The sequence below is a fragment of the Passer montanus genome, unplaced genomic scaffold (genome assembly GCF_014805655.1).
Source record: "Passer montanus isolate IOZ18808 unplaced genomic scaffold, ASM1480565v1 scaffold23, whole genome shotgun sequence".
NCBI lineage: Eukaryota > Metazoa > Chordata > Aves > Passeriformes > Passeridae > Passer > Passer montanus.
The window spans coordinates 12,256,599-12,279,784 of NW_024366926.1; the positions used below are offsets into that span (position 1 = coordinate 12,256,599).

General features: G+C 50.6%; 1 protein-coding gene across 8 annotated transcripts; it reads left to right on the forward strand.

The window, feature by feature from the left end:
* Positions 1-208: 208 nt before the first annotated feature.
* PURG (purine rich element binding protein G) lies at positions 209-21,680 on the forward strand. 8 transcript variants are annotated; one of them, XM_039710372.1, is made up of 3 exons: positions 209-1,500; positions 21,079-21,145; positions 21,423-21,680. In XM_039710372.1, exons 1-3 carry the CDS (start codon positions 667-669, stop codon positions 21,461-21,463), a joined length of 942 nt encoding a protein of 313 aa, XP_039566306.1. In that variant the 5' UTR covers positions 209-666; the 3' UTR covers positions 21,464-21,680. The 8 variants fall into 8 exon arrangements, 7 of the variants coding, with proteins under 7 accessions (XP_039566306.1, XP_039566303.1, XP_039566307.1 ...); XM_039710369.1 differs by having other exon boundaries at positions 209-1,481; XR_005627578.1 differs by having other exon boundaries at positions 212-1,481; positions 21,079-21,296; positions 21,423-21,537.
* Positions 21,681-23,186: the final 1,506 nt, after the last annotated feature.

The following is a 23,186-nucleotide window of genomic DNA, read 5'->3' on the forward strand; positions in this document are numbered from 1 at the left end:
CGAACGGCGGGAGGTGTAGTGGTGGGGGGCACTGGGGGGGGTGATACTGGGGCGCTGGGGGCAATACTGGGGCGGCGAGCAGGGCAGGGGGGCACTGCCGGGGGCACTGCCGGGCAGGGAGGGCAGCGGGGGCCGGCGGCGGGGCGCCGAGGGGCCAGGGAGGCGGTGGGGCAGTGCCGGGGGGAAGGAGCTGAAGCCGGGGGAAGGAGATGCAGCGGCGGGGGGCAGGAGGGCAGCGCTCGGGGAAGCCCGGTGCCCCCCGTGCCCTGGGAGGGGTGACGGAGCGAGAAGGCAGCGGCTCGGGGGCAGACCCTGCAGAGGGGAGCCGCAGCCCTGGGAGAGGGGTGAGTGCCCCCCGAAACCCGGCTGCATCAGCCAGCCCCGTGGGGCAGCTGGAGGGTCTCTAGCGCCACCGGGGCAGGACAGCGGGGGCCGCGCTTCTGCCGGGAAGTGCCGCTGGAAGCGGGGCTCCCTTGTCCGGGAGCCGGAGCACCCGGGATGCTCGGGCTGCGATGCTGCGTGCCAGCGGCGGCGGGGAGGGATGCAGGAGCCTTTGTAGGGAGAGCGGCGCCGAGCGGAGCCGCTGCCGAGGAGCTGAGCAGGCCCCTGGTGCTGATGTTGTCATCTGTGTCTCGGTTGTGTATTATTTCCAGCTGATTGGTAAAGATGGAAAGAGGGAGAGGAGGAGGAGGAGGAGGAAGGAACCTGGGAGGCTCTGGCCTGCAGAGGAACATTTATTCCCAGTCCCAGCAGCAGTACCACTACCCGGCCTCCTCCCAGGGGAGCTGCATGGAGATCCAGGAGCTGGCCTCCAAGAGGGTGGACATCCAGAAGAAGCGCTTTTATCTGGATGTGAAACAGAGCTCCCGCGGCCGCTTCCTGAAGATCGCCGAGGTCTGGATAGGAAGGGGCAGGCAGGACAACATCAGGAAGAGCAAGCTGACCCTCTCCTTGTCCGTGGCCGCCGAGCTGAAGGACTGCCTGGGGGACTTCATCGAGCACTACGCCCACCTGGGCCTGAAGGGCGGCCATGGGCACCGGCACGAGCACAGCAACGACAAGGAGCAGCATCCCCGGAGGCGGCCACAGCACCCGCCACCCTCGCCCCCGGCGTCCGTGGGCTCCGAAGAGCCCCCTCACAGCGTCCTCAAGACGGAGTACATCGAGAGGGACAACAGGAAGTACTACATGGATCTGAAGGAGAACCAGCGCGGGCGCTTCCTGCGGATTCGGCAGACCATGAGCAGGGGACCTGGCATGATGGGCTACTTCGGGCACAGCCTGGGACAGGAGCAGACGATCGTCCTGCCGGCGCAAGGGATGATTGAGTTCAGGGATGCTTTGGTGCAGCTGATCGAAGAGTACGGCGAGGGGGACGTAGAGGATCGCCGGGGGGCAGGTGAGGAGCCCCCGGAGCTCCCCGAGGGCACCTCCTTCCGAGTGGACAACAAGCGCTTCTACTTTGACGTGGGATCCAACAGGTACGGCATCTTCCTGAAGGTAAGTGAGGTGAGGCCGCCCTACCGTAACACCATCACAGTTCCCTACAAAGCGTGGACACGGTTCGGGGAAAATTTTATCAAGTACGAAGAAGAGATGAGGAGGATTTACAACAGCCATAAAGAGAAAAGAATGGATGCCAGAGGGGACAGTGGTGAAGAGCAAGAGGGTCTGGAATAGAGTGCATTGGACGATTAACCAAACAAAGCAAGCAGAAATTGGTGAGAGGGACTGACCTATAGTAATTCCAAGTTGCCCCAGTTTTTTGTAAAGTCCTTTTCTGGTAGTTCTTGCTAACTCCGGTACATAATGTTATAGGAGTCTGGTTATCACGTTAAACTATGCCCAAAACATCTCCGTGTGTCTTAGGAAAGGACCAACCTCCCGAGTCCGTATGAGTCAGCTGCTTCGAGTGTTGGAGACTGTGGAAGTACGAGTATCAGCACAAACAAAATCCGGCACCCTGACCTTTAAATAGTCTAGAAAAGGCTTGTGTTGCACTTAAGCAGGATACAAAAGTACCCCCGCCCTGAACCTTACCATGAAATGTATCAGTTTCTGCTTATCCCCAGCTTTTCAGGACTGGCTTCTGCCCGTGCCCGGCCCAAAGGCCGAGCAGCATTGCTGTAGAGCGTTTATGGCAAAAATCAGCTCCGCGTGAATCTCTGGTCTGTGTGTGAGGAGGGAGAGAGGTTTGAAAGTTGGCATCTCCTGGTTATTGAGTTGCAAACGATAGTCTGTTCATGGGTAAAGTCTCGATAACCCACCAGACCTCAGTCACGTGCCAGTGAAGGGCGGAAGATCCCTTGTTCATTCGCTAGTTTTGTGCTGACCAGATCACCTGAGTGTCCCAGGACAGCGGGGTGCTCAGCCTTCTGAATTAATGGCAGTGAATGACAACCCACTCCTCATCTCCGTGTTCTGCCCATTAGAGGCTGGTGATCTTTTTTTTTTTTTTGGTTTTTAATGCATTTTGTCCAAAATTTCAGAAGGTATTTTTGTATTAGGCGTTCCAGCAGGCGGGTGTTGGGAGGTGGAAGGAATGCCGTGACCGAGGCTCCAGGCTCCTCTCCCAGAGGAACGCGGTTCGGGATGTTACCTGTGCGAGGAAAGCGTCGGGGTGTTTTCCTCCTCCTGCCGTGGGGAGGGCCTTTGGGGTGTTGGGTGCGCCACTGGATTCGTGTAGAAAGGCATCTCTGTCACGCTCGCCCGTGGCGCGTTTCGGGAGCTGTGGTGGATGCCCCTGTGGGTTTTCTGTTGTGCTGATTGTGGGCGGCGTTGGGGAGACAACATCCGTGCCCTGCCATCGCCCCCTTCCCCCCCAGCTCGGAGCTGGAGCCGTCCTGGAGCAGCTCCAGTCCCGATCTTGCCCGCCTGCCCCAAGGTTTCCGTGTCATCCTGGAGTCTTTGTGATGTAAATTTTAAATCTCGTGATATTAACTCTCTGCCTGGAGGGAGAATGTATGCAATTACCTGGTTGGGAGGTTGGTGAAAAATTCTGTGTTTCTTAAAATGTGAATATTTATAGCATAAGGGGCTTGTCCAGCCTTTGGGCGACCAGCTCCTTCCCCCTGAAGCAGCGGGAGTTCGATTGAGCTCCAGGTTCTTCTGGTAGCACGTTGCTCACCTTTAAGATTGTTTTAAGCAGGCATTACCATGTCTGATGAGATATTTGTAATCGCTCAAATTGTTTCATTACACAGTGGCCTAGTGTGCATGTGGACCAGCTATTTTTCCCTACAACCATGACCTGTTTTATTTTTTAACCTTTTGAGAAACATCTTTATCTCCAACCAGACTGTTCACCACTCCGAGTCTGGAGCCACCTGCACACTGCATGGCCACGCTCAATCTGAATGCTGTTGCCTGTTAATGTCATAATGAGAAAGGTTGGGGAGACAGGGTTGGGAACCAAGAGGATAATCCGGATTTTAGTTTGGGTACTAAAACTAGTCAATCTGTTTTAACTTAAAAAAAAAAAGAAAAAAAAAAGAAAAAAAAATAACAGCTTGCACCAAAGTCACCAAAGAACCTTTAGGAAAATGTTACAGTTGTGACAAGAAGTAAGAAAGTTAATTTCACTGTTTTAGGTGATTCCCCCTTTAAAACCACATATAGCAGTTACAGCAACCAAGCCTTTGGCTTAGTGTCAAAACCTCCCATCCCTTTCTCCATAGGCTGCTCTTTCAGGTCCCTTTTCAAACCTGGAAGAGATGTTCTCGCTCCATCACTCGAACAGCCAGTGGACCGTGATGAACCAGCGGGCGTTGGGCGGGGTCTTGGTTCATCTTCGCTCTCACGGCTTTCGTCCTAATGGTTTTAACAGGTCAATTAAAAAAAAAAACAAACCACAAAACCCCACGTTAAAAGAACTCTACATCCTGTTACGGTGTGAAACCAGAATTTAGTGAATGAGTCGTTGTTGCGTACGTTAGCGTATCGCTGACTGCTGCTGCCCGTCACAGTGCCTGAGGTAAAAAATTCACTTCTAGTCCAACAAACCGGAGCTATGAATGTACGAACTTTTTACGCTCTCCTTCCCGTTTCTGTGTGTGCTCGGCATCTCCCATCCCTGCCCGCCTTTGCCTCAAGGGATCGTAAAAGCTCCTCGGAGTTGGAATTAGCCTGAGTGGCCGCGTGTGTTTTAAGTGCTCATGCCTTCCCTGTGTTCCTGTAGTCTTGGTGAGGAAATTACTCGTGATTGGAAAGGGATGTTTTCTTCACCGTTTTAAAAGATGCAAAAAAGGATGCAAAATTGCTTTCCTTATTACTACCCGTTTTTAAAAAAACCCTGTATCTTTTGTTAATGAATTGGCCTTCCAATGCCGTTAGTTTGTCGTTAATGCCACCCAGGAATCCAGCGATGGCTGGCTACCAGGCCAGCTTGGGTTCCGGCATGCAGGTATCCCATAGGACCTGCTGATGCATTTATTCCCCTGGCACGGGATGCACCTTAGTATCCAAACCTGGATCAGGATCTTCACGTTCATTGCCGATCACTCGTGGCTAGACCAGCTATGGGTTTCCATCTCGACGGAAAGCACCGGTGCTGGGCTGGAGGAGGACGGCTTTCCACGCGATGGGAAGCGGATGTTGGGCTGGAGGGTAGTAGGGATGCACTCGGAGTGTAGCAATGCAAGACTTGAACGGTGAGATTCGGAAACGGGTTCCTTTGTATTTTTGGCAGCGCGTCTTCAGCTTCCCAGAGCAGCGACCACGCGGGCTGCTGGTGCCCGGGAGGGCCCAGCGAGATGCTCGGGAATGCTGATTCCCTGATGTGTTTTAAATGTTTGTTCCTGACGCCCTGAAACTGCCATGTCCCTTAAACTTGAGAAAACACAAGCTTATTTGCACTAGAAAGAACGGCCAAAAACAATCCTTAGGAGGACAGGGTGAAGAGCACCGGTCTGAACCTCTTTTTCTCATGAGAGAATTTCCTATTCAAGCCCTCACCTCTGTTTCGAAATTGTATGGTCCCGGCAGAAAGTCTGTCAGTTGAATTACTAAATCCTAATGCACTTTATATTGTGTAAATAATGCTAGGAGCACATTTCTGCTCCCGCTCCGGTAAGGGGATGCTTTGGTAACGCAGTCTAATGCCGAGAGAAGCCGTCTCCTGCATGCACGTGTCTGTTAGAGACCTGTTGATCCTGCTTGGTCCAGCTCCACTCGTATGTTAGAGGCGCACGGGCGCTGCATTGAGGATCCTCTCAAACCACCAAGAGTGGGATGATGATTTGGTTTTTACTATTGCAATGTGCAGAGCTGCTGAGCGTCCTCAGCTCCGCCGTCGCAGCGGCTCCTCGCCCCTGCTGCAAACCGGGCCCCCCCTGTTGCTGTCGAGGCTTAAAGCTGAGCTTTGTGCCGGTAGCCTTGACAAAGCCAGGTCCAGCAGCTGCCTCGAACCCGGCTTTCCCCGCTGCTGGCGCAAAAGGCGGGGTGGTGCCTGAAAAGCTTGTCCCAGATGGAAGGGGCTGGGGGGCTTGATGTTGTGTTGGGTCCGGCCCACAGAGCCGGCTTTCCTGGTAAAGTACAGAGCTGTGGAAGGGTTGGGAAACGTTTTGCACTGGTGTGGAGAGGGCGCTGCAGGGGGACGGCGAAAGCCCTGGCGGGCTCCCTGCATGCAGCCTGGGTGGACGGTGACTTTACCCAGCGAGAAGCTGCAGCGGTTATTGGTATCTACTCGTCGTCGTAAGTGTTTCTTATCTGTATCCGATATATACCGATTCATATCCACGTATAGGCATTACTATATTTATGTGAGTATATTGTAGCCTGTAGTAGCTCGTAGCGAAATAACCTTATTTATCTGAAGTGCAGTCTGAGGAGGGGACGTCTGCTCCCGCCACCGGTCTGGATAAACGTGTTATTCCACCCAGGGCTGGGTGTGAGCTCCTGCCCGCAGCCCTCGTAGGAATCCCACAGGTTTTCAGCAAGGCTGCGAGGGCAAGCGTAGCTAAAAGGAGGCAAAGCTCTTCCTTGGAGGCGTCGTTGAGGCGAGGTGAGGGCTGTAAAGAGGCAGCTGCCGGCCACGTCATGTCTCCGTGCCATTTTACAACCCCTGGCTCTGCAAATCTGTACTGCCATGTTCATAAAATCCCAAGCAGAAGTATTATAATCACGTCCTTTATACAAAAAAGAACCCTCGAGCAATTACCAAAATCAATGTCAGCACTTTTTTTTTCAGCTACAGATGTCCTAGTCTGATAATTGCATCATTTTTTTCCCCTATGGCCTATTGAAGTGACCTAAACTCCCAGGGAAGGGAGCTGGTAGTGGTTAGGAAGCCTTCTGCTTGCGTGACTTGCAGTCCTGTTTTCCAATTCTAGTAATTTTTATAGTAGAAAGGAGTTTATTATTGTGTATTTTTACTGGGCAGATTTTGCACCGGGTCAAAATTATATAATAAGCCTTTTCAGTTTCATGGCATTCCCACTTTTGCTGTACATACACTAGATATATGCGATCTATGAAAGAATTCCTGAAGAAAATTAGACCTTCTGTTTAATTTTCTATGCTGCTTACTCCAAAATTAAGTTGCCCTTTATTTTTAATTACTTAACATGTTGTGATGTCTAAAATTCACCTTTCCCCTCCTGCCCCTCCATTCCTTTCAAGTAAAGGTTGTGTTTGAAATTAAGAGTTTATTCAAGAAGGAGTGAAATTAAAGGCCACACCATAAGCTACACCCAAGTGAGGCCTTTGCCAAAATGTATTGTTTTGGGGTGATCTGGTCTTGCCTGAAAATGGCCAAATGCTGTCATGGCCACAGGAAAAGAGCCCCAGCTAGGGGACAAGGTGCTTCTGGATTTGGGGGATTTGGAAAAAGCTAAAGTCAGATCTTTTGCTGTTCTGTTCCTCCAAAACCTGCGGAAGCCTTCATTGGCTGACATCAATTTTTCTTCCTAATATTTTGTCAGCCTGTGTTCAGTTCCCCACCTGCACCTCAATAAAGGCAACAGTATATATAAAGCATCGAGGTGAAGTAAAATATCAAGAACTCCTGATAGATGACATGGATTAAAAATTGGTTTTCCAGAAATGTCAGAGCGTAAATTGAGGTTTTATAAGCCGGATGTCGTTTTGGCATTTCTGTGATGGATGTAATTAGATCGCTCCTTCCCCGTGTGGAGGGAGGCGTCACATGGAGCCCAAACCCGCAGCCTCGGGGCTCTCTGGTGTGCACCAGCTTCTGGAGAGGTGCACAGAAGCCTGCTGGCTTCTCATGTGTGGTGGATGTGGTTGTGTTCCTACCGGCCTAGCCTCCAGGGGCCTGGCTGCCCCCCCCAGTAAAACCGTCATTAACGGCTTGCTAATTCATCTTCTTAATTGCCAGGCTGCACAGAAATGCTTGGAGTGGCACATGGAAATTGCTAGCTCTGCACAGAGCCGAAACTTAAAAAGGCATATTCCATCTTTTTGGGGTTTTAGACCCATCCAGCACAGCAGTGTTGGACTGGGAGGGGTAACAGCTCCTGCCCCAGAGGTGTTGGTTGGACACGCACACAATCGGATGGATTTCTTGACTGCAGTGGGGGAAATCCATGTGGCAGGCGCGAGTTTGCATCTGCTCTTGGTCCTGATCATTTGCCACGCAGAGATTAATTGGAGGCAAAGATGGCCCTCGGTGGCGGCTGCTGGCAGCCGGAGAAAGCCGAGGCTTCGTGCCCAGCCCCACTGGCACAACATCTGTGGATTCATGTGTGGGCACAAATGAACGCAGAGGCGAGGGAGAGAGGAATATTAGAGATAGATATGCACGGGCATATTACAAACACTCATTTCCCCTCTGTTTCCAATAGGTCATTCCCTTGGAGACATTAGCACACTGTCTGTCTGTTCTGTTTCCCGTATTGGAGATGAGCAGCGTGCAACAGGAGCGAGATGGGTTTCACAAGCAATATCAACATACTCTACTACTAACCTTAAATCTTTACACTGCAAAGCGCGTGCAATAGAATCTGCATTTCAAAACAGCAGAGAGTATGTGGGATAAAAGACACGGGTTAACCCCAGGCTCTTACACGTATTCCCATCTGGTCCTTGTTGGGAGCACATGTTGTTGGCACAATGCACAGGGAGAGGGGGAGTAAGAGCAGAGATAAGCGCTTCCCACCGAGGCAGAGGAACGAAAAGGCAGGAGGGGGCGGAGGGAAGCGAGGACAAGATGCGTGCTCCAGGGAATCATAGAGCATGGTGATGGTTGTATCCGTAGTAGGAGGAACAGGCAGCACCTTCAGCACTGGAGTCCCACAGAGCCGGGGAAGGAGACACAGAGCCTGGATCCTAACGCTCCGCTCGGGGAGCAGGGTGGTTCTCTTGGGCTGGTTCTCCTTCCTCTTTGGGATCAGTAACGTGCTCTGCAAGTGCCTGACATTGCCAACAAGCCCACCGGGGCCAAGCGTGTCCGACGGGTGGAGTTACTGCTTTTACTGCTCGCTTTTGGGGGCTCCTGTGGCTGGGCTCTTGCTGAGCTGGGAGGCTTGCCCGGGAGTACAGGCAGAAGCTCAGAGGAGCACTCAGATGTTGGTGGCCTGTAAGGTTTGCTGTGCCATCCCAGCTTATCCCGGTGGATGCTTGTGTGTGCTTTCCACCGGAGCCTTGCTCCACACGCTACATCGGCTGCCTTCCGCTCCAGGAACGAGCGATGGGACTGTTGTGTGCATTGATGGGGCAGCTGCTCTTTTCCTTTGCAAAGGAAAGGGGTTGGTGGAGGCTGGAGGGGATCAGAGGGGAAAGAAAGTGGCTTTCAAGAAGCCATCTCACGCCTGCCTTTGCAGAGGGGTTTGTGTGGTTTCTAACAAGACTCTGCAGATGGTCACCACTTGTACCGCCTTTGCTTTCCTGGGCCTGCCACTCTGAGGGCTGAGGTGCAGCAGGGGTCGGTGTCAACAGCTGTTGAAAGCTGTGCTTTGAAGCAGTGAAGTGCTGGAGTAATTGCCTGGACTCTGGGAAAGCTGTCAGTGTGTGGAGCTGGGCCTCCAGATAATGGAGATGGGATCACTTTGGCTTTATTCCTGCCTGTGCCTGTGTTCTCCACCACTAAAAGGGGTGGATGACACCTCCCTACCTCAAAGGAGTGCGAGAGTTCTTGTGATGATCTGATGCTGATCGATTCTGATGGTGTCCAAAAGTGAGACAGGGAGAAATTTGGGGTGAAGTGTAGTGTCTGGAAGGTTTGGAACCTACCTGACTCTAAACTTGAATTTGCAAGTGCAAGGGTGCCTCTAATGGTGCGTTTCAGGGCCAGGTACAGAGCAAAAAGCATCCATATTTTTCCCAAGTTGAACAATGTGGAAAAAATCTGTTCTTTCAAATCTCCCATGCTGGATATTCCCAGCTTCCCTCCCTAAGCTATTTCACCCTACTTCCTCTCAGATACTTTTCCTGCTGTCCAGCACTTGTGTCCCTTGCTTCCATCTAATTCCATTGCTTTTTGCCTTACAGGCCATGCTCTCCAGAGGAGTTATAAAAACAGTTTGGTTTCTTCCCTGCTGCAGCTCTTGCACGTAATTAAAGGCTGTTGTCAGGTCTCTTCTGCATCCTTTCCAAAGGAAATACAGAACCTTCCACCAAGGGTAATTTTTAGCCCTGATCATGTTCTTGTTGCTTTCTGATGAGTCTGTTCAAACCCAAATGTAGGGAAAGCACAATAAGTGACAATATAAGCTCTCTGTGCCAGCATGTTTGGAAATACAGGTTTTCCCTTATGTTCCTAAATTTCCCAGGATTGTGTGTGAAGAGTCACGGAAATACTGGCATGAGCTTTCCCACAGTAACATTTTCAGCGCGAGGAGATCTGAGAGTTCTGTGTATGTCCAAGGAGAGAGAAGCTCCTGCTGTCCCACAGCGTCACCGCTGCACATGATATATGATGTATATTCATCCCAGCAGCTTCCAGAAGGCCACATGTGTCAGGCAGCTATTTCTTCCCTCCTCTTCCTAGGGAGAAGGCTGGGTGTGCCAATGCAGGCCTGGTATTTTGAACATGAATCAATTATCCCTGCTGCTCCATGTCCAAGGGGGATCTGGAGCACGGCGTGTTTGCAGCACGAGAGCAAACCTCAGGGCTCACAGGGAGCAGGGTTTGGCATCGCTCCCAACACTTCCCTTGGCAACTGGTGCTGAGCAGGAGCTGCTTTGTCTCTGGAAGTTCCCCCTGGACCTGTGGCTGTTTTGCAGATTGTCATTTTTGCTTTGGGCACGGAGGAGGTTGCTGTGCTGCTGCCTGGTTGGGAAGTACCTGATGGAAAAAAAGAGTCTCTCCCCAGAAAGCTGGCAGGGGAATCTTAAGGCCACAGACCTTAGGCTTGGGGAGAGAGGTGATGGAACAGTGCTCTGGACTAAATGCAGCTCAGTGTGCAGTCAACAGGCAGATGTGTTTTCTGTTTGGGTTGTCTTCACCACAGCTCCTTGTTCTTTCCTCCTAGATGTTAGAACACTCCTGAGATTTCTATAGGGCTGCCTAGAACAGGAATCTGTCAGGGAACTGAGCTGCCTCCAAGGACAATTTCTGTCCTGAGACTCCAATAAACACGGCAAAGTGTTTGAGAAGTGGAGCATTGTTCTGGTGGCACTTTGAAAAGAGTTTTTCTCGGGTAGATGTCACAGCAGGAGTGAGCAGAGGCTACTGACAGCCAAGAACAGAGGGCAAGGGTTTGATCTAGTTCTTGGCAGTAGCATTTATCCTAGATTCAACAACTCAATTTATGTGCACATTCCTGTACAGTAAATCACAAAGTTATTAATTTAAGCATTTTTAATAATCTCCCCCATCCTGGTAAAATTAGGGAAAAAGTTTTTTGGCTGAAATGTTTACCTGTAAGCTGAGAATAGGCACTGTGTTTCACAAGGTGAACCAAACTTCCATGCCTCTTGCCTCCGAGCATATCCTTTAAGCTGACATTATATTTCTTGCTCCATCTGGCTGCAAAACATCAAGGTCACCAAAGCAGCACAGGCAGAAACCCCTGTAGGTGTTTATATGGCTGAGTGCATAGGGACATTCTCCTCTCACTTTGCTGGCAGGGCCTGATCCTGCTTGTGTTGTTCCTTCTCCCCATTGGATCACCAAGTTCATGTCTTGTGCATGACCTGGCTTGAGGGCCCTACGTCTCTTTTTTTTTTTCTTACAAGTTCAGCATCTTTTTCTTAAGCTTGCGTTGTGAATCCCTCTGGAAATGTTGTGCAAAGCCCGAATGTGCCTTGGTTCCCTCCCTCACTGCGCATTTGCTAACTGCTGCAGCCAATGTAGGACAAAAAGGTGTGGAGCTGGTTATATTTTCCCCAGACAGTCGTTTTGCTCCCTGTCTGTTTTGGTGTGTTTTGGCCCCAGCCATGCCAGGGATCCTGCCCGCAGCTCTCACGTGCTTCTGCAGCTGTTGCGTGGGTGATGGGGCTCTGGCAGACGTGTCCTCTCGGCTGGGGCAGATTCTTGGGGTGAGGCTGCAGCAAAGCAGGAGTTATTTAACCCTGCAGTCGGCCATCCCTCAGGGATGGCTGCCCTGTGGAGTGGGCTGCACGAAGCAGTTCCCTGGGGCAGATCTGGTGCTGTGCTGGTGGCGGGCTCGCTGCTGCCTCCGAGCAGCCGGCGCGCACTATCTTGCTTGTAGGCACTGTCTGACAGCTTCCCCAGGGATGAGCTTTGCTGCATCTGCTGCAAGTGCTGCTCTGAGCACAGCCTCTTCCTTCCCACCACAGCTCAGTGGCATGCCTGGATCCTTTGTTATGTGTAACCTCAATTTGGTTTCTTTGAGCAGTGCCAGGATTTCATTCTCCCCGGGACATTTAAATGGGGTGCAGAGTAATTAGAGTCGCTTTTCTCTGCATGTGTAATAGCAAATGCTTCCAAATCAGTTTGGGAATCGACCCAGGGGTTTGATGTGGGTTTGTAAATTCAGGCACGTGGGAGGAGTGTGCCCACAGCAAAGCATGAAGATGTGGAGATAAGAGCTGTGCCTCTGCCAAGCTGCTGTCTACTCTCTTACAGTCCTGACTCCGGTTGCTGCAGTGGGAGCCACCAGGACCAGGGACCACCAGAGCCTGCCCATGGGAGCTGGGTCAAAGTGGCAGCAGACACCTGAGCTAGGCAAGGGATCGCCACCCACAGGTATTGTGTATCCCGTTACAGCTCAGAGGGAAGGTGTCAACAGCTTTATCCTGGCTACCACAGGAGCCCAACTGCCAAGCTGCTGTCTACTCTCTTACAGTCCTGACTCCGGTTGCTGCAGTGGGAGCCACCAGGACCAGGGACCACCAGAGCCTGCCCATGGGAGCTGGGTCAAAGTGGCAGCAGACACCTGAGCTAGGCAAGGGATCGCCACCCACAGGTATTGTGTATCCCGTTACAGCTCAGAGGGAAGGTGTCAACAGCTTTATCCTGGCTACCACAGGAACCCAACTCTTCCTTCCTTCCTTTTCTGCCTCTGGGACTTTTACCTCTTGCCTGGCACATCCGCTCTGGAGAGCCTGGAGGCATGTCTGTCCTGGGATCAGCGTGTGCCAGCATGCGGTGTGCACGTAATCCTGCTGCATCCCGGCCCGCTCTCCATAGCAGCACTTACTGCTGATGTCAGCACAGTCATCCCTCAGCGCTGCCAGGGGTAACCCTTTGAGCTAACCACTGATAAGTTCCTTCTAGCTGTCTTATTAAAAAAAAATAAAAATAAAAAAAGAGGAGGGAGGTGCTGTAGTCGCCTGATGAACATTTTCATGGATGCTGCCAGCTTTTTACTGTGGGTTACCTTGGTGAAGGCATATTACAGAGACTTTTCTTTTAAAGAGAGCTTAAAACTGTCTGCTTGGCAGTGTGTGTTTTATGCTGATATATGTGAAACCCCAAGAAAATCCCTAATCCAGAGCAGGAGGCAGAGGTGGTGCCCACTTAACTCCTGCCTGCAGCATCAAGCTGCAGTTTAACCTGTTGCTTTTCACACCTCTTTCCCGCTCTTAGGAGACACCTTCTAAAGCTGGGATAACCTCCCTAGACCTCTTTCCTCAGGCTCTTCACAGAGGGAAGTTCACCCTCCTCCTCCTCTTCCTCCCCTCTGCAGCCCTCAAGCTGTTGCAATAGCCCTTGAGGTGCTCTCTCTCTCTCTCCTTGTTCAAAACCTGGCCTCTTCCTCCCAGCGAGACTGAAGATGCTGTGCAAAACAAGCAAGAGGGCACAATATGGGGATTTTTCACTTGCCTCAGTCTAAAAACCAGCCTCCTCCAGGCTCTCAGTCTTCCAAGAGCTTCCCACCTTTCTAGCCAAGCGTTTTGTTTGCTAGAAGAAAAATTGGTAGCTTTGTGCTAGCAATAACCGGAGTCCTCTTTCACTAGAGCAGGCATTTTCTCCTTTGAATTCAGTCTGAATGCAGAAACTATTGTGAAATGAGAGCGGTAATATCGGGAAAGGGGAAAGCAGAGTGCTCCTCTGGATAGGGTTTGATACAATTTGAAGCTGCTTGTGGAAGATTGGCTGGAAGGTAAACTGATTTGGGCTTAAAAAAGATGGTGCTGGTAAAGTGTGTTAGTGACTCTTCAGCAGATGGTCCAAAATAGCTTTTTTTATGGTCTCTGACCTCTAGGAAAGATAACTGGATTTTTGATCTTAGATTGAAGGGACAATTTCTGCTGGAAGAAACTTGTGTTCTTCAGAAACCATCCCAGGCTGGCATTTACTGTCAAAAGCATTTCAAGGGAGTGGACAGAAAACAAGCAAGAAATCACACATCCGAGGCAACCTCGGGTGAGCTGTGGCTGAGCCAGCCAACCATCCAGAATTCAGGATAGATCCCCGTTGTCATCCATCCTCCTGGTGGCCCATGACCACCAGAATTTCCCACGGACGCCTGCGGGGGTGTGATTAGTCAGGAGCTCCTGGTTTTGCAGCATGCTGGACTCTAGAGGTGTCGTGGCCCCCAGGAGGAGCATTCCTCTCCAACATTCCTGCACCCGTACCAGGCAGTGGTTGCTGAGGTGGGTATGACTTACAGGGGGGCCTTTCCAGAGCAGTGCTTGGTCACCAGCTGTTGTCCAGGACGCCGTGCCTTTTGGTACAGCAGTAAGAAAATAAACCTTTCTCTTTGAATTTCAAGTCAGGGGCCTGTTTTCTGCCAAGCTACCCCTCACCGTTTCAAATGTATTTTATTCTCCTCTTCTTTGCGCTGGTCCCGTTCCGCTCCGCTCAGCAGCTGCTGCGTTTAATCCCAGAAGCTGCAGTTGGTAGGGAGCAAAGTGATCTCCATATAACCTCTCTCTTACTCATAAGCGTGCATTATGAAGCTTAACCGATGGTAATAAAATGTTTTGCTTTCAACATGCTGTCCCTGCGGTCCAATGTTCCCGTCTTCAGGCTCCATCACTGCGCCGGGGCGACGTATCGGAGCTGTTCTGCTGCTCCCCGGGAACGTGCCTGGGAATACTCGCGGATACCCAGCCAGGAGACGTGGAGAAGGTGGAGCAGAGCCCTTTGCACGGGTGGTGGCACGCCCGGGTGCAAGCAGCTCTTGGAGGAGGATTGTCTGGCACTGCAATCTGGTGCGAGAGCCTCTTCGGGGACCGCGGCGCCGCGCGGGGGGAGCGGGAACAGATTGCAGTCCTGCTGCTTGGATGGGTTTTCTTCATCCCTTTCACAACCACTCTGCAGGTTCATGGCTTTATTTGGCTTCTTGTGTTCCCTGCATACTAAAAAAGGGCATTTTCATGCCATCCTGCACGATGGATGTTTTTGTCCAGGGGGAAAGAGGATGTTTCTCATCCACATCTAAGTAACCGTGCAAAATGTGGAAAGTCTGCTTTAGGAATTTCGGTTTTGTTTACACACCATTGATGCTTTTATTAAAAGCATCTTTTCACATATAAATAATTTAGAGGTCATATGATTTTCCTGCTCTAAACCGAAAGCAGGGATTTCAAAGCAGGGATCTCCAAGCATCATTTCTGTGTCACGGTGGGTTGCATTTAGCCCTACAGCTGCCTTTTGTTGAACAGGATGGGGTTTTTCCATATTTGAGGTTTATAGTGTTGGGTTTCAAAGAGGAATTTCCCAGACAGAGCCCCCCAGAAGGTATCAGAATATATATGGCTTTGTCAGGCAACGGTAACAGCTTTTTTTCCGGAGATTGCCATTTTGTAAATAAGCTTCTTCTGCAGCAGCACGGCTACAGCTACGAAAGATGGATGATTATTTCTTCCCAGAATGGGTCTTCCGCTGCAGGATCTGGTTTTTATTGCGATAATTAGCATAGAATTAAAAATGGCCCCGCATCTTCAGTTTGCACTGTAGTGCCTCTGGTACCCAGCAGCCTGGGCTGGTGTTTTCCTTGGAAATAGGCTGTGTCTGGGAATCACTCGATCCACGCTGAAAACCAGTGCCCGGGTATCTACAGGCCTCAATGCAACAAAAGCCTCTGCCTCCAAAAATAAATTATTGCTCCTAATAAACTTTCAAATCAGTTGTTTTTTGGAGACTGGGAAAGTTGCTGGGGATGTTTAGGTGAGAATCTAGCGCAGCGGCCGGAACAGGATTTTATAAATGCCTTTAAATTCCAGAGCTCGGGTTAAAGGTGAGGTCACGGGCAAGCAGACAGCTTTTTCTCCTAAAAAACCTGTTATAGCTTTTCTTTTTAAAAATTTAACAGGGTTGCCACTCCAGGTGGAGGCAGAATTATACGGAGTGTCACACACAATGACAATGTATCACAGGAGAAACTAAAGCGGCAGAAATGCAGCACCACGCGTAAACTTCCTGGTGAGAGCCGTGCAGGAAATTACTGAGCAATTGGACGCAGTGTCCTAGCTTAGATTTATTATCCACTTCCAAATCATCTGCCAAAAATCCTTTCCATCGGAAGACAGGAAAGAACATGTTATAAAAAGACCTGGAAAAGGAGTCCTTTTGGCACGGGAGTTTTCAGGCTGGTAATTGTCCATGCCTCCAGTGTTTGGGTTTGGGCTCAACGTTGAGGTCAAATGTGATCCCAGTGCCTACATGTGGCACATAGTGAGATGTCCCAGTCTTGCGGGCTCAGTCCTGGAATGCAGTCCTGGAAGATGCTTCTTTGCCCAGTCTGTTGCTCAATGGATGCTTTTAATTCCCCCTTCACTGAGGGAAGGCCATGCTGTGCAGGCTGGCATGCTTTTCCCCCATGATGGGCTTCTTCCTTGCTGGGTAGCAGGGTCGTGGCCACATCCACGTGCTTGTGTACATTCCCCTAGATATATAATTCCAGAAGTTTCTTGTCTGGATGGTGGACTGAGATAGTGGTGTTTCCCCACCTTGCACCTTGCTGCCCTCTTCACTGCAGGACACTGTCCATATCACACTGCACTTCTCCAGCTCCCACATCTTTTCCTTTCTTTCCAGTTGTGTGCCTACATCCATACCCCCTGTATGCATGACCTTGTTCTTTGTATGTTAAATCCAGCTCTTTCTGGCAGTAATGGAAATAAGTGACGTGAGTTTGTAGCTCTGTTTTTACTCCTGGGACATTAGTGTTCCCTGCTGCTGAGGGAAAACCATCTCCCTAGTGCTTGATCTCTGATGAGAAACATGTCTGCAGCTTTACCTACAGCATCCCCACATATCCTGCCAGCTCCAGCAGCTCCGTACTTTTGACTTAAAAAGAGCTTTCTCCATAGAAAAGATCCACGCCCACCTTGGACACACCAGATGTTGCACAGCCAGATGTTGCCTTGTACAACACTTGGGAGAGTTGGTGGCAATGCATGCAGGGCCCGGGGAGCCACTTTGCTGTCCCGTGACCATTTTTTTGGGGTGCTTGCTGAAACCCAGTGAGAACTGAAGGTTCTGCTTTGTGTAAAGATCAGGCTGGGTGATGGGGCAGTTGGTGGGAAGCGTGTGTTTACCAAGAGAAAAGGGTGTGCCTGTCATCTGTTGGGATGAATGCTCCTTTCCCAGCCCCTTCCCAGGAGCGTGCTGATCCAAAGTCCTTCTCTGGAGCTTTGTTCTTCATGAAAATGAAGCCGGGCCGTGAGTCCCATCAGTGTTTACCAGACCGCCTTCGTCGTCTCGTCCTTGCGTTCGTTGTCCCTTGGCAGGTAGGGTGGTTAAGAGAAACAAGCCAGCTTAATTGCATGGTCAGAAAGCTGCGATGAACGAAGCAGACCACAAGTAAATAGGTAAATAGGCTAAGCTGTAAGATAGCGTGTAAGAGGAGGCAGTCTGCCTCTGCAAAGTGCATGATAAGCATCGGCCAAGCTTGTTGCAGACACTGGGCAAGGCTGCTTTCGCTAGACTTTGAGTATCCTAGTTGCAAAGGCTCGTCAGTGTTCCTCAAGGCTCTTGGTTTTGGAGTGGGGTCGTCCTTTGTTTTCTGTGCGCCGTGACCACTTGCTTCCCGAGCGGGTTCGTAGTGATGGAATTAATGGAGCTGTTCTTTATAGTAGCCTAAAAGGTGTCAGTCGTTTGCTCGTGTGTGTTCACAAGCTGAGCCGTGGCGTGATTTGAAGCACTTTTGGTGTGGCATGTGCAGTTGCAGTGCTGTCTGTTTTTAATTTCCCCCCGGGGCAGCCTCCCCGCGTTCCCCCGTGTTCCGGACACTGAACCAAACCGACGTTGGGACTAGCACTTTAAGTACTAGTAGTCACTTTGCTTCGGACTAAACTGAGCACTGCACTTTTGTACGTACTGTTAGCACTGAGTTTTGAACTCTCTTCTTTTCCCCAGCTATTTCCCCTCCTAGGCGCGGTGTTAATTACGTAGGGGCCATCAGAAGAAAATTTCGAGGTGTGTTGGACCACTGTCCAGTGCCTGACTTCCATTATATATCCATTAGCCACCTGAGAGTAGGGAATTTACCCATCCAAGCTTGTTTTACACGACAGAACCACCAACACCTCCATCACTGACGTCCAGGCAGACGTGGTGGTTGTTGTAAACTTCGAGGTCACCCGGAGACCCAGGGCATGGCTTTGGAGAACACCAAAGATGCGGGAGAAGTCTCAAAAGGGAGTGGGATGGTGCAAGATCATCTCCTTGACACCTGGAACTGAGCGGAGCAGGAGTCGCAGGGCAGGAGCTCTCGTGTCTGGTGTGAGATCCCGGTGAGTCCACGGGACAGCCCAGCTCAAACCAGTCTGAGAGCCTGCTGCCAAGAAAGGCTGCACTCAAGCCATTGCAATAAAAGCCATCATTGTGCCTGCACTGGAAGTGCTGTTGGGATTGGTCGTGGGCTTCAACTGCAAAAGGCATTTTGAAGTAAAAAAGATTTACAGGCCATTTAGAAGATGGAGCGCAATAACCCTGGGGTTTGCTGTTGAATTTGGAAAGCGTTGTTGGGAGCTGAGCACCTCTCGTGCTCAGAGGCAGTTGAGATGTGCTATTCCTGTTAAATTCCTGTGGTGTTTCTGTATGGAAGGCCAGGGATCAGAGCTCCCTTGCCAGCAAGAAAGCAGCAGGGAAGAGTTAGTAGGAAACAGAAAGAAATCACTAGGATTCAGAACGGTGATCCCTGGGATGCTAAATAATCTGGATTTTGAGGCCCCAAACCACCCACTCCCAACCACCTGGTGGAGTTTCGCTCCTTTAAAAGCCCCCGTGGGTTCTCCATGGCAGCAAATAAATCGTGGTGGGTGTGAGAGCCCCGAGTTCCCTTCATGCCAGGGTATCCACACTGGGGACTGCTGCTGATCATCCTTGACGAGCCCACAGTCCATCCAAATCCTTCTCTGGCAATCCTCCGTGATGGGAGTTTCTCCCCGGTGACACTTGATGGATAAACCCTGCCAGTACAGCATGAGCAGTGGGAATGCAGAGAAGGGAATTAGGGCTTCTCCTTCACTGCTGCTAGCGAGGGGCCAGCATGGAAATAACCTTCAGCAGCAAAAAGAAATGGGTGTGTTGGGTTTCCCTGTTGCAGTAGATGCAGGAGTTTTCCTAAACAGCTCCAGTTTTAGTGGCTGGTTTTCTTGGCTTCCTTCTTCAGGGGCTTGGATATTCAGTGTGAACCCCAGGTGGTTAAAAACCCCAAATCTTGAGCAACCCCAAGTATTATGCTCTTACATCCCCTATCACTGGATGTAAAAACAGAAATAGAATCCCCATTTTGGGTTAGGTTGGCTTTTTTTCTTCCTTCCCCTCCCCCTCCCCATCCCCATCCCCACCAAATTATCCCTGCAAATTTAGCTTTAAAGAAATAGCACCAGCTGATGCTGCTGCTCTGTCTGAGCCCCCCAAAATTATAGTGGCTGAGGGAACAGTACCTCAGTGATTCAGAGCTCACATCCTGCTCACTGTCACCAGGATAAAGGAAAACCATTTGGAAAATTCCCCCCCAGCAAGCCCACCGGTCTCACTGAGCCCTTGGAAATAAGCCTGGGACAAAGGGGGATGTGGAACAGGTATTTTTGTCTTATTTTCCCCCTCAGGTGTAGTTTTTTGTCCCTTGGAGGTGGCATCTCATCCTTTGGGAAGGTAGAATTAAGTGTTTTCTCCTGCCCGTCACACTTGAGGCCTGAATGCAAACCCTAGCACAGCACCCTTTGCTTTGGAAGGGCCTTTTAGGTGGAAAAAAAGGATTTTTAGTTGTTTGGGTTTTTAGATAGCTCGTGGGAAGCGCATTGTAACAGCACAGAGGCGATGCTTTACCAACCTTTTCTGTTCCTCCAAGAGAGACTTTTTAATTTGCTTCAGTAGTTTAGAGTTTGTTTCCTTGAAAGTCTTTTTGGACCCATGAAAATGCCCTTGAAATGAGTCAAGTTTATCAAAACAAAATTGTGCACACACCCATGCACCGGCCCGCGTGTTCGTGCTTGTCTCCCTGGGTGTGTATACACATAGAGAAATAGATTATTTCCCAAAACATTCCTTTTTTTAATCTTTTGTTTTGGTTTGGTTTTGGGTTGGTTTGGTTTTTTTGGGTTTGTTTTCCCCCCACCCCCAGGATATTAACCAAAAGGTGTTTTAAAGTCATGGCATGAAAACTCCTAAATGTAAATCTGAGTACCTTGTGATGCTAATTAACAGGTTTTTTCCTGAAACTTTATGTGATGCTTAATATTTTCCTTAGGAAGTTTTGTTTAATGTTAGATCATTGTTCTGGAGGATGTTGGTCCTACTGGCATTAAACTAATGGAAATAAAATGCATGTGTTACAAGTGTAGAAACGGTGAAGAATTAAGTGTGAACTTACTGTACGATACTGATTCTGTTTTCAAACAATCTGTTTTGCTGTTCAATAGTTGACATATGGAAATGCCAATGTACTGTAATTTAGCACTTTTCCAATGGACCCTGTTCTCACTACGCCTGAGGGAAGAAGCAGGTTTGGCTCGAGGCGACTGAACGCAGCCCCGGACCCTTTTCTGCATGTTTTGGCTCCAGAACTGGCCAGGTGGAGCGGGAATTGGAGGTTTTCTCATGGCTTCGGTGGCTGGCACGGGGCAGAGCAGGCTGGCCCTTCCCTCCCTGCAGCCAAACCAGGGCCATTGTGGTCTGGTGAAAGGGAGGGTGGAGTCAGATGCTCTGAGTCCCCTCGCTGTGGGATTCTAGGATTGCCTGATTTCGCCGTGGGAGGAGGGGCTGGTGGCATTGCGCTCCACCAGCGCATCCTCCCGGAGCCAGGCTGGGGCCGGGCTGTCCGAGCTGGGCTGGAAAAGCGGCCGCAGCAATCCGAGGGCAGAAGGGACAGCTCAGCGGGCACCCCCTGCAGCCCAAACCCTCCTTTGCTAGTGCTAACAGGGTGCAAAGTGTTACTTGTCATGTACTGTACTGGAAGGGTTAATTGATCAGTGACTGTATTGTACTGTATGAAAACTCATGAACTGCCTTGTATTGTTTCTAATGGACTGTTCCATGTGTTCCCAAAGGAGGCATGTGCTCAGTTGGCTCCTCCAAACTCTCTGGTGCTAACTCCTCCGTATCCCATGGTGCTCCCGTGGGTGCTAACTGAGCACATGCCCGTCCCCAGCTTGAAGTCCACCACGTCTTTCTCGTCTGTTTGTATCCAGTCTCACACACATAGACACACACACACACGAGAAAAATTAAGGATAAACTTGAATTTGTTTCAAAGCCTCATTGACAATCTAATGTTTTCTATGTCTGCTTTTATTTTGGGATGGTTTGTCTAGAAAGCAGCCCGCCAGCACCTTCGCCCTGGGAGGGGATTTCGTCCTGTTCACTCCTCTGGCATCCGAGGTGAGCTGCTCCCTCGCTGGCTTTTCAGGCTCAGCCACTGCAGGTTGATCCATCAGGAGCCAGTGAGGAAGAGGAGGTGTGTAGGTGCCTTCAAAGATGCCCAACCCTAAAAGGCAGCTGGGATCCTCCTGACTGCACAGTCTGAAGATAGGTGGGTGGGCACCGAGGGTCTCGGAGGGGCTGAACCCGCCCCTTGCTCTGTGGCAAAAATTGGCTTTTGAGGAGAATGGAGGTGGAAATTCAGAGTCCCAAAGGCGCCTCTGTCTCCTCCCAGCAGCGCTCATCTCCCCTGGCAGAGGAGCCACCTCCCGAGCCTGAGGTTTTCCAGGGGACACGCGCCTCGGATGCCGCCACCCCCTCCAGCCCCCCACCCCGACGCGAGCTGCTTTTTGGACAAAGTGAAACCTGACTATATTTTATATCGTTTTGAAAACAAAGTCTGATATTTACCCCTGTTCTCAACTGAATTTGCATATTGTTGTTTGCCACGATATTTGTTCTGTCTTCAAATAAATTTGCTTACTTGTGTAGTCTTTAACTGTCTGCTCGTGTTCTTACCATCGGATTTACCCCTGCTCCAAGGTGCCTGCACCACAGCTCTCCTTTGAGCGCTTCCCAGGGAGACGAGAAGGAAATTTTCCCAGGAGGGGGAATCATTTCAGGCTGTAAATGTTTTTCTCTCCGTTATCTCCCATTCATCTCCCCGGGGCTTTTAAATTTGATGCCCTTTCCCCCCCAGCCTTCCATCACCGGCTCCTTCTCTCCGGGGAAGTGCGTGGCAGAGGAGCGGCTGCGCCCCAGCCCGCCTCGTCTGAGCGATCGAATTGTTGCTGACACATTTTTTCGGGGTGAGGCATTTCCGACGGCGGTGTTTTGCGCTTGGGAACGGAGGGATTTACGGCCGCGAGCTCTGGGCACCCGCGGCCGGCTCTCCCTGCACATGGCATTAGCGAGGCGCTGGCATCAGCCAGCGGAGACGGCGCGGCGGAAGGCAGTGCCCTCCCCGGGCTGCAAAACCGATTTGCACTCGCGTTTCCAGGGGAGGTAATCAAATCAAATCAGTTCAATACGCGGCACAGGCAAATGTTCCGGATTCGCCCGCCTTTGCAAACAAAACCTGTTGCAAGGCTCGCAGGTTTTCAGGTCCGTCCCCCTCCCCGAAACAGCTTTTTGGGGATTAAAATTGTTCCAGGCTGCTGCAGGAGGACATTTTTTATTCCCTAAAAGATGCAGCTGTGTGTGAGAGGAACATTTCGGGAGGATCCTTGCGAGGGTTTGGTCACTCTCCTTTCTTTCAGCATCCATCCTTTGGGAAGCAGTGGATAAGCCCAGGAAATGCCTTCCATAGGCAGTGGTGGCCATGAGGAATTTTTCCTACTTCTGTTTCTCCTGTGCTCTGTATCACACCCTAAAAAGCTGAGTTTCAGTGGAAAAACCACAAGAATAAGAAGGCAAGGTACCCCATGGGGGGTTTAATGTTACACAGCCAACAGTAATGTATTTTTTAATGAAGTGGCCTTTCATGCCGCTTTACCAGCATTGCCTTTTTAGAAGGTTCTAGCAGAGAAATGATGAGATTTTTAGAGAAGGTGGTGGAAAATCCTGCCTTCATTAATTCCCTCTGGGTGAGGCTTGTCAGTTTTCCCTGCCAGGGAGCCTGATGGATGTCCCCCACTGCTGCCGGGAGACTCTGCGGGCTCCATCCCTGCCCCTCCTTTGCAGGAAAATCCCCAGCTCATCCCAAGAGCTCCCTCCTTCCAGCAAACCACATCCTGCTGCTCTGGGGAAGGTCCTGGCTCAGGCTGTGAGCTTTGCTGAGGACCTGCCATTGGATCAATACCTCAGAAACCTCTTTATTCCTGACAGGGAGCCAAGAGAAATATCTCAGCTGCATCTTTCCATTGAAGCTTCGCCTATGAAACATTTTAATGGTGGCAAGGCATCAGTAAATAGAAACTGAGCACCAAAGCGTGCGTGTCCACGCGTCCGTGCTCAGTTTCCTCGAGTGAAATCAGGGGGAAGCCTCCAGAAACTGAAAGAT

Bases quoted from the DNA above. Each gene is read 5' to 3' on its own strand.
- PURG (XM_039710369.1), top strand. From the start codon at position 667: ATGGAAAGAGGGAGAGGAGGAGGAGGAGGAGGAAGGAACCTGGGAGGC. The intron at 1,482-21,078 runs GTACGGCATCTT...TGGTTTGTCTAG, and splicing joins TTTGACGTGGGATCCAACAG to AAAGCAGCCCGCCAGCACCT. The intron at 21,146-21,422 runs GTGAGCTGCTCC...TCCTCCCAGCAG, and splicing joins TCACTCCTCTGGCATCCGAG to CGCTCATCTCCCCTGGCAGA.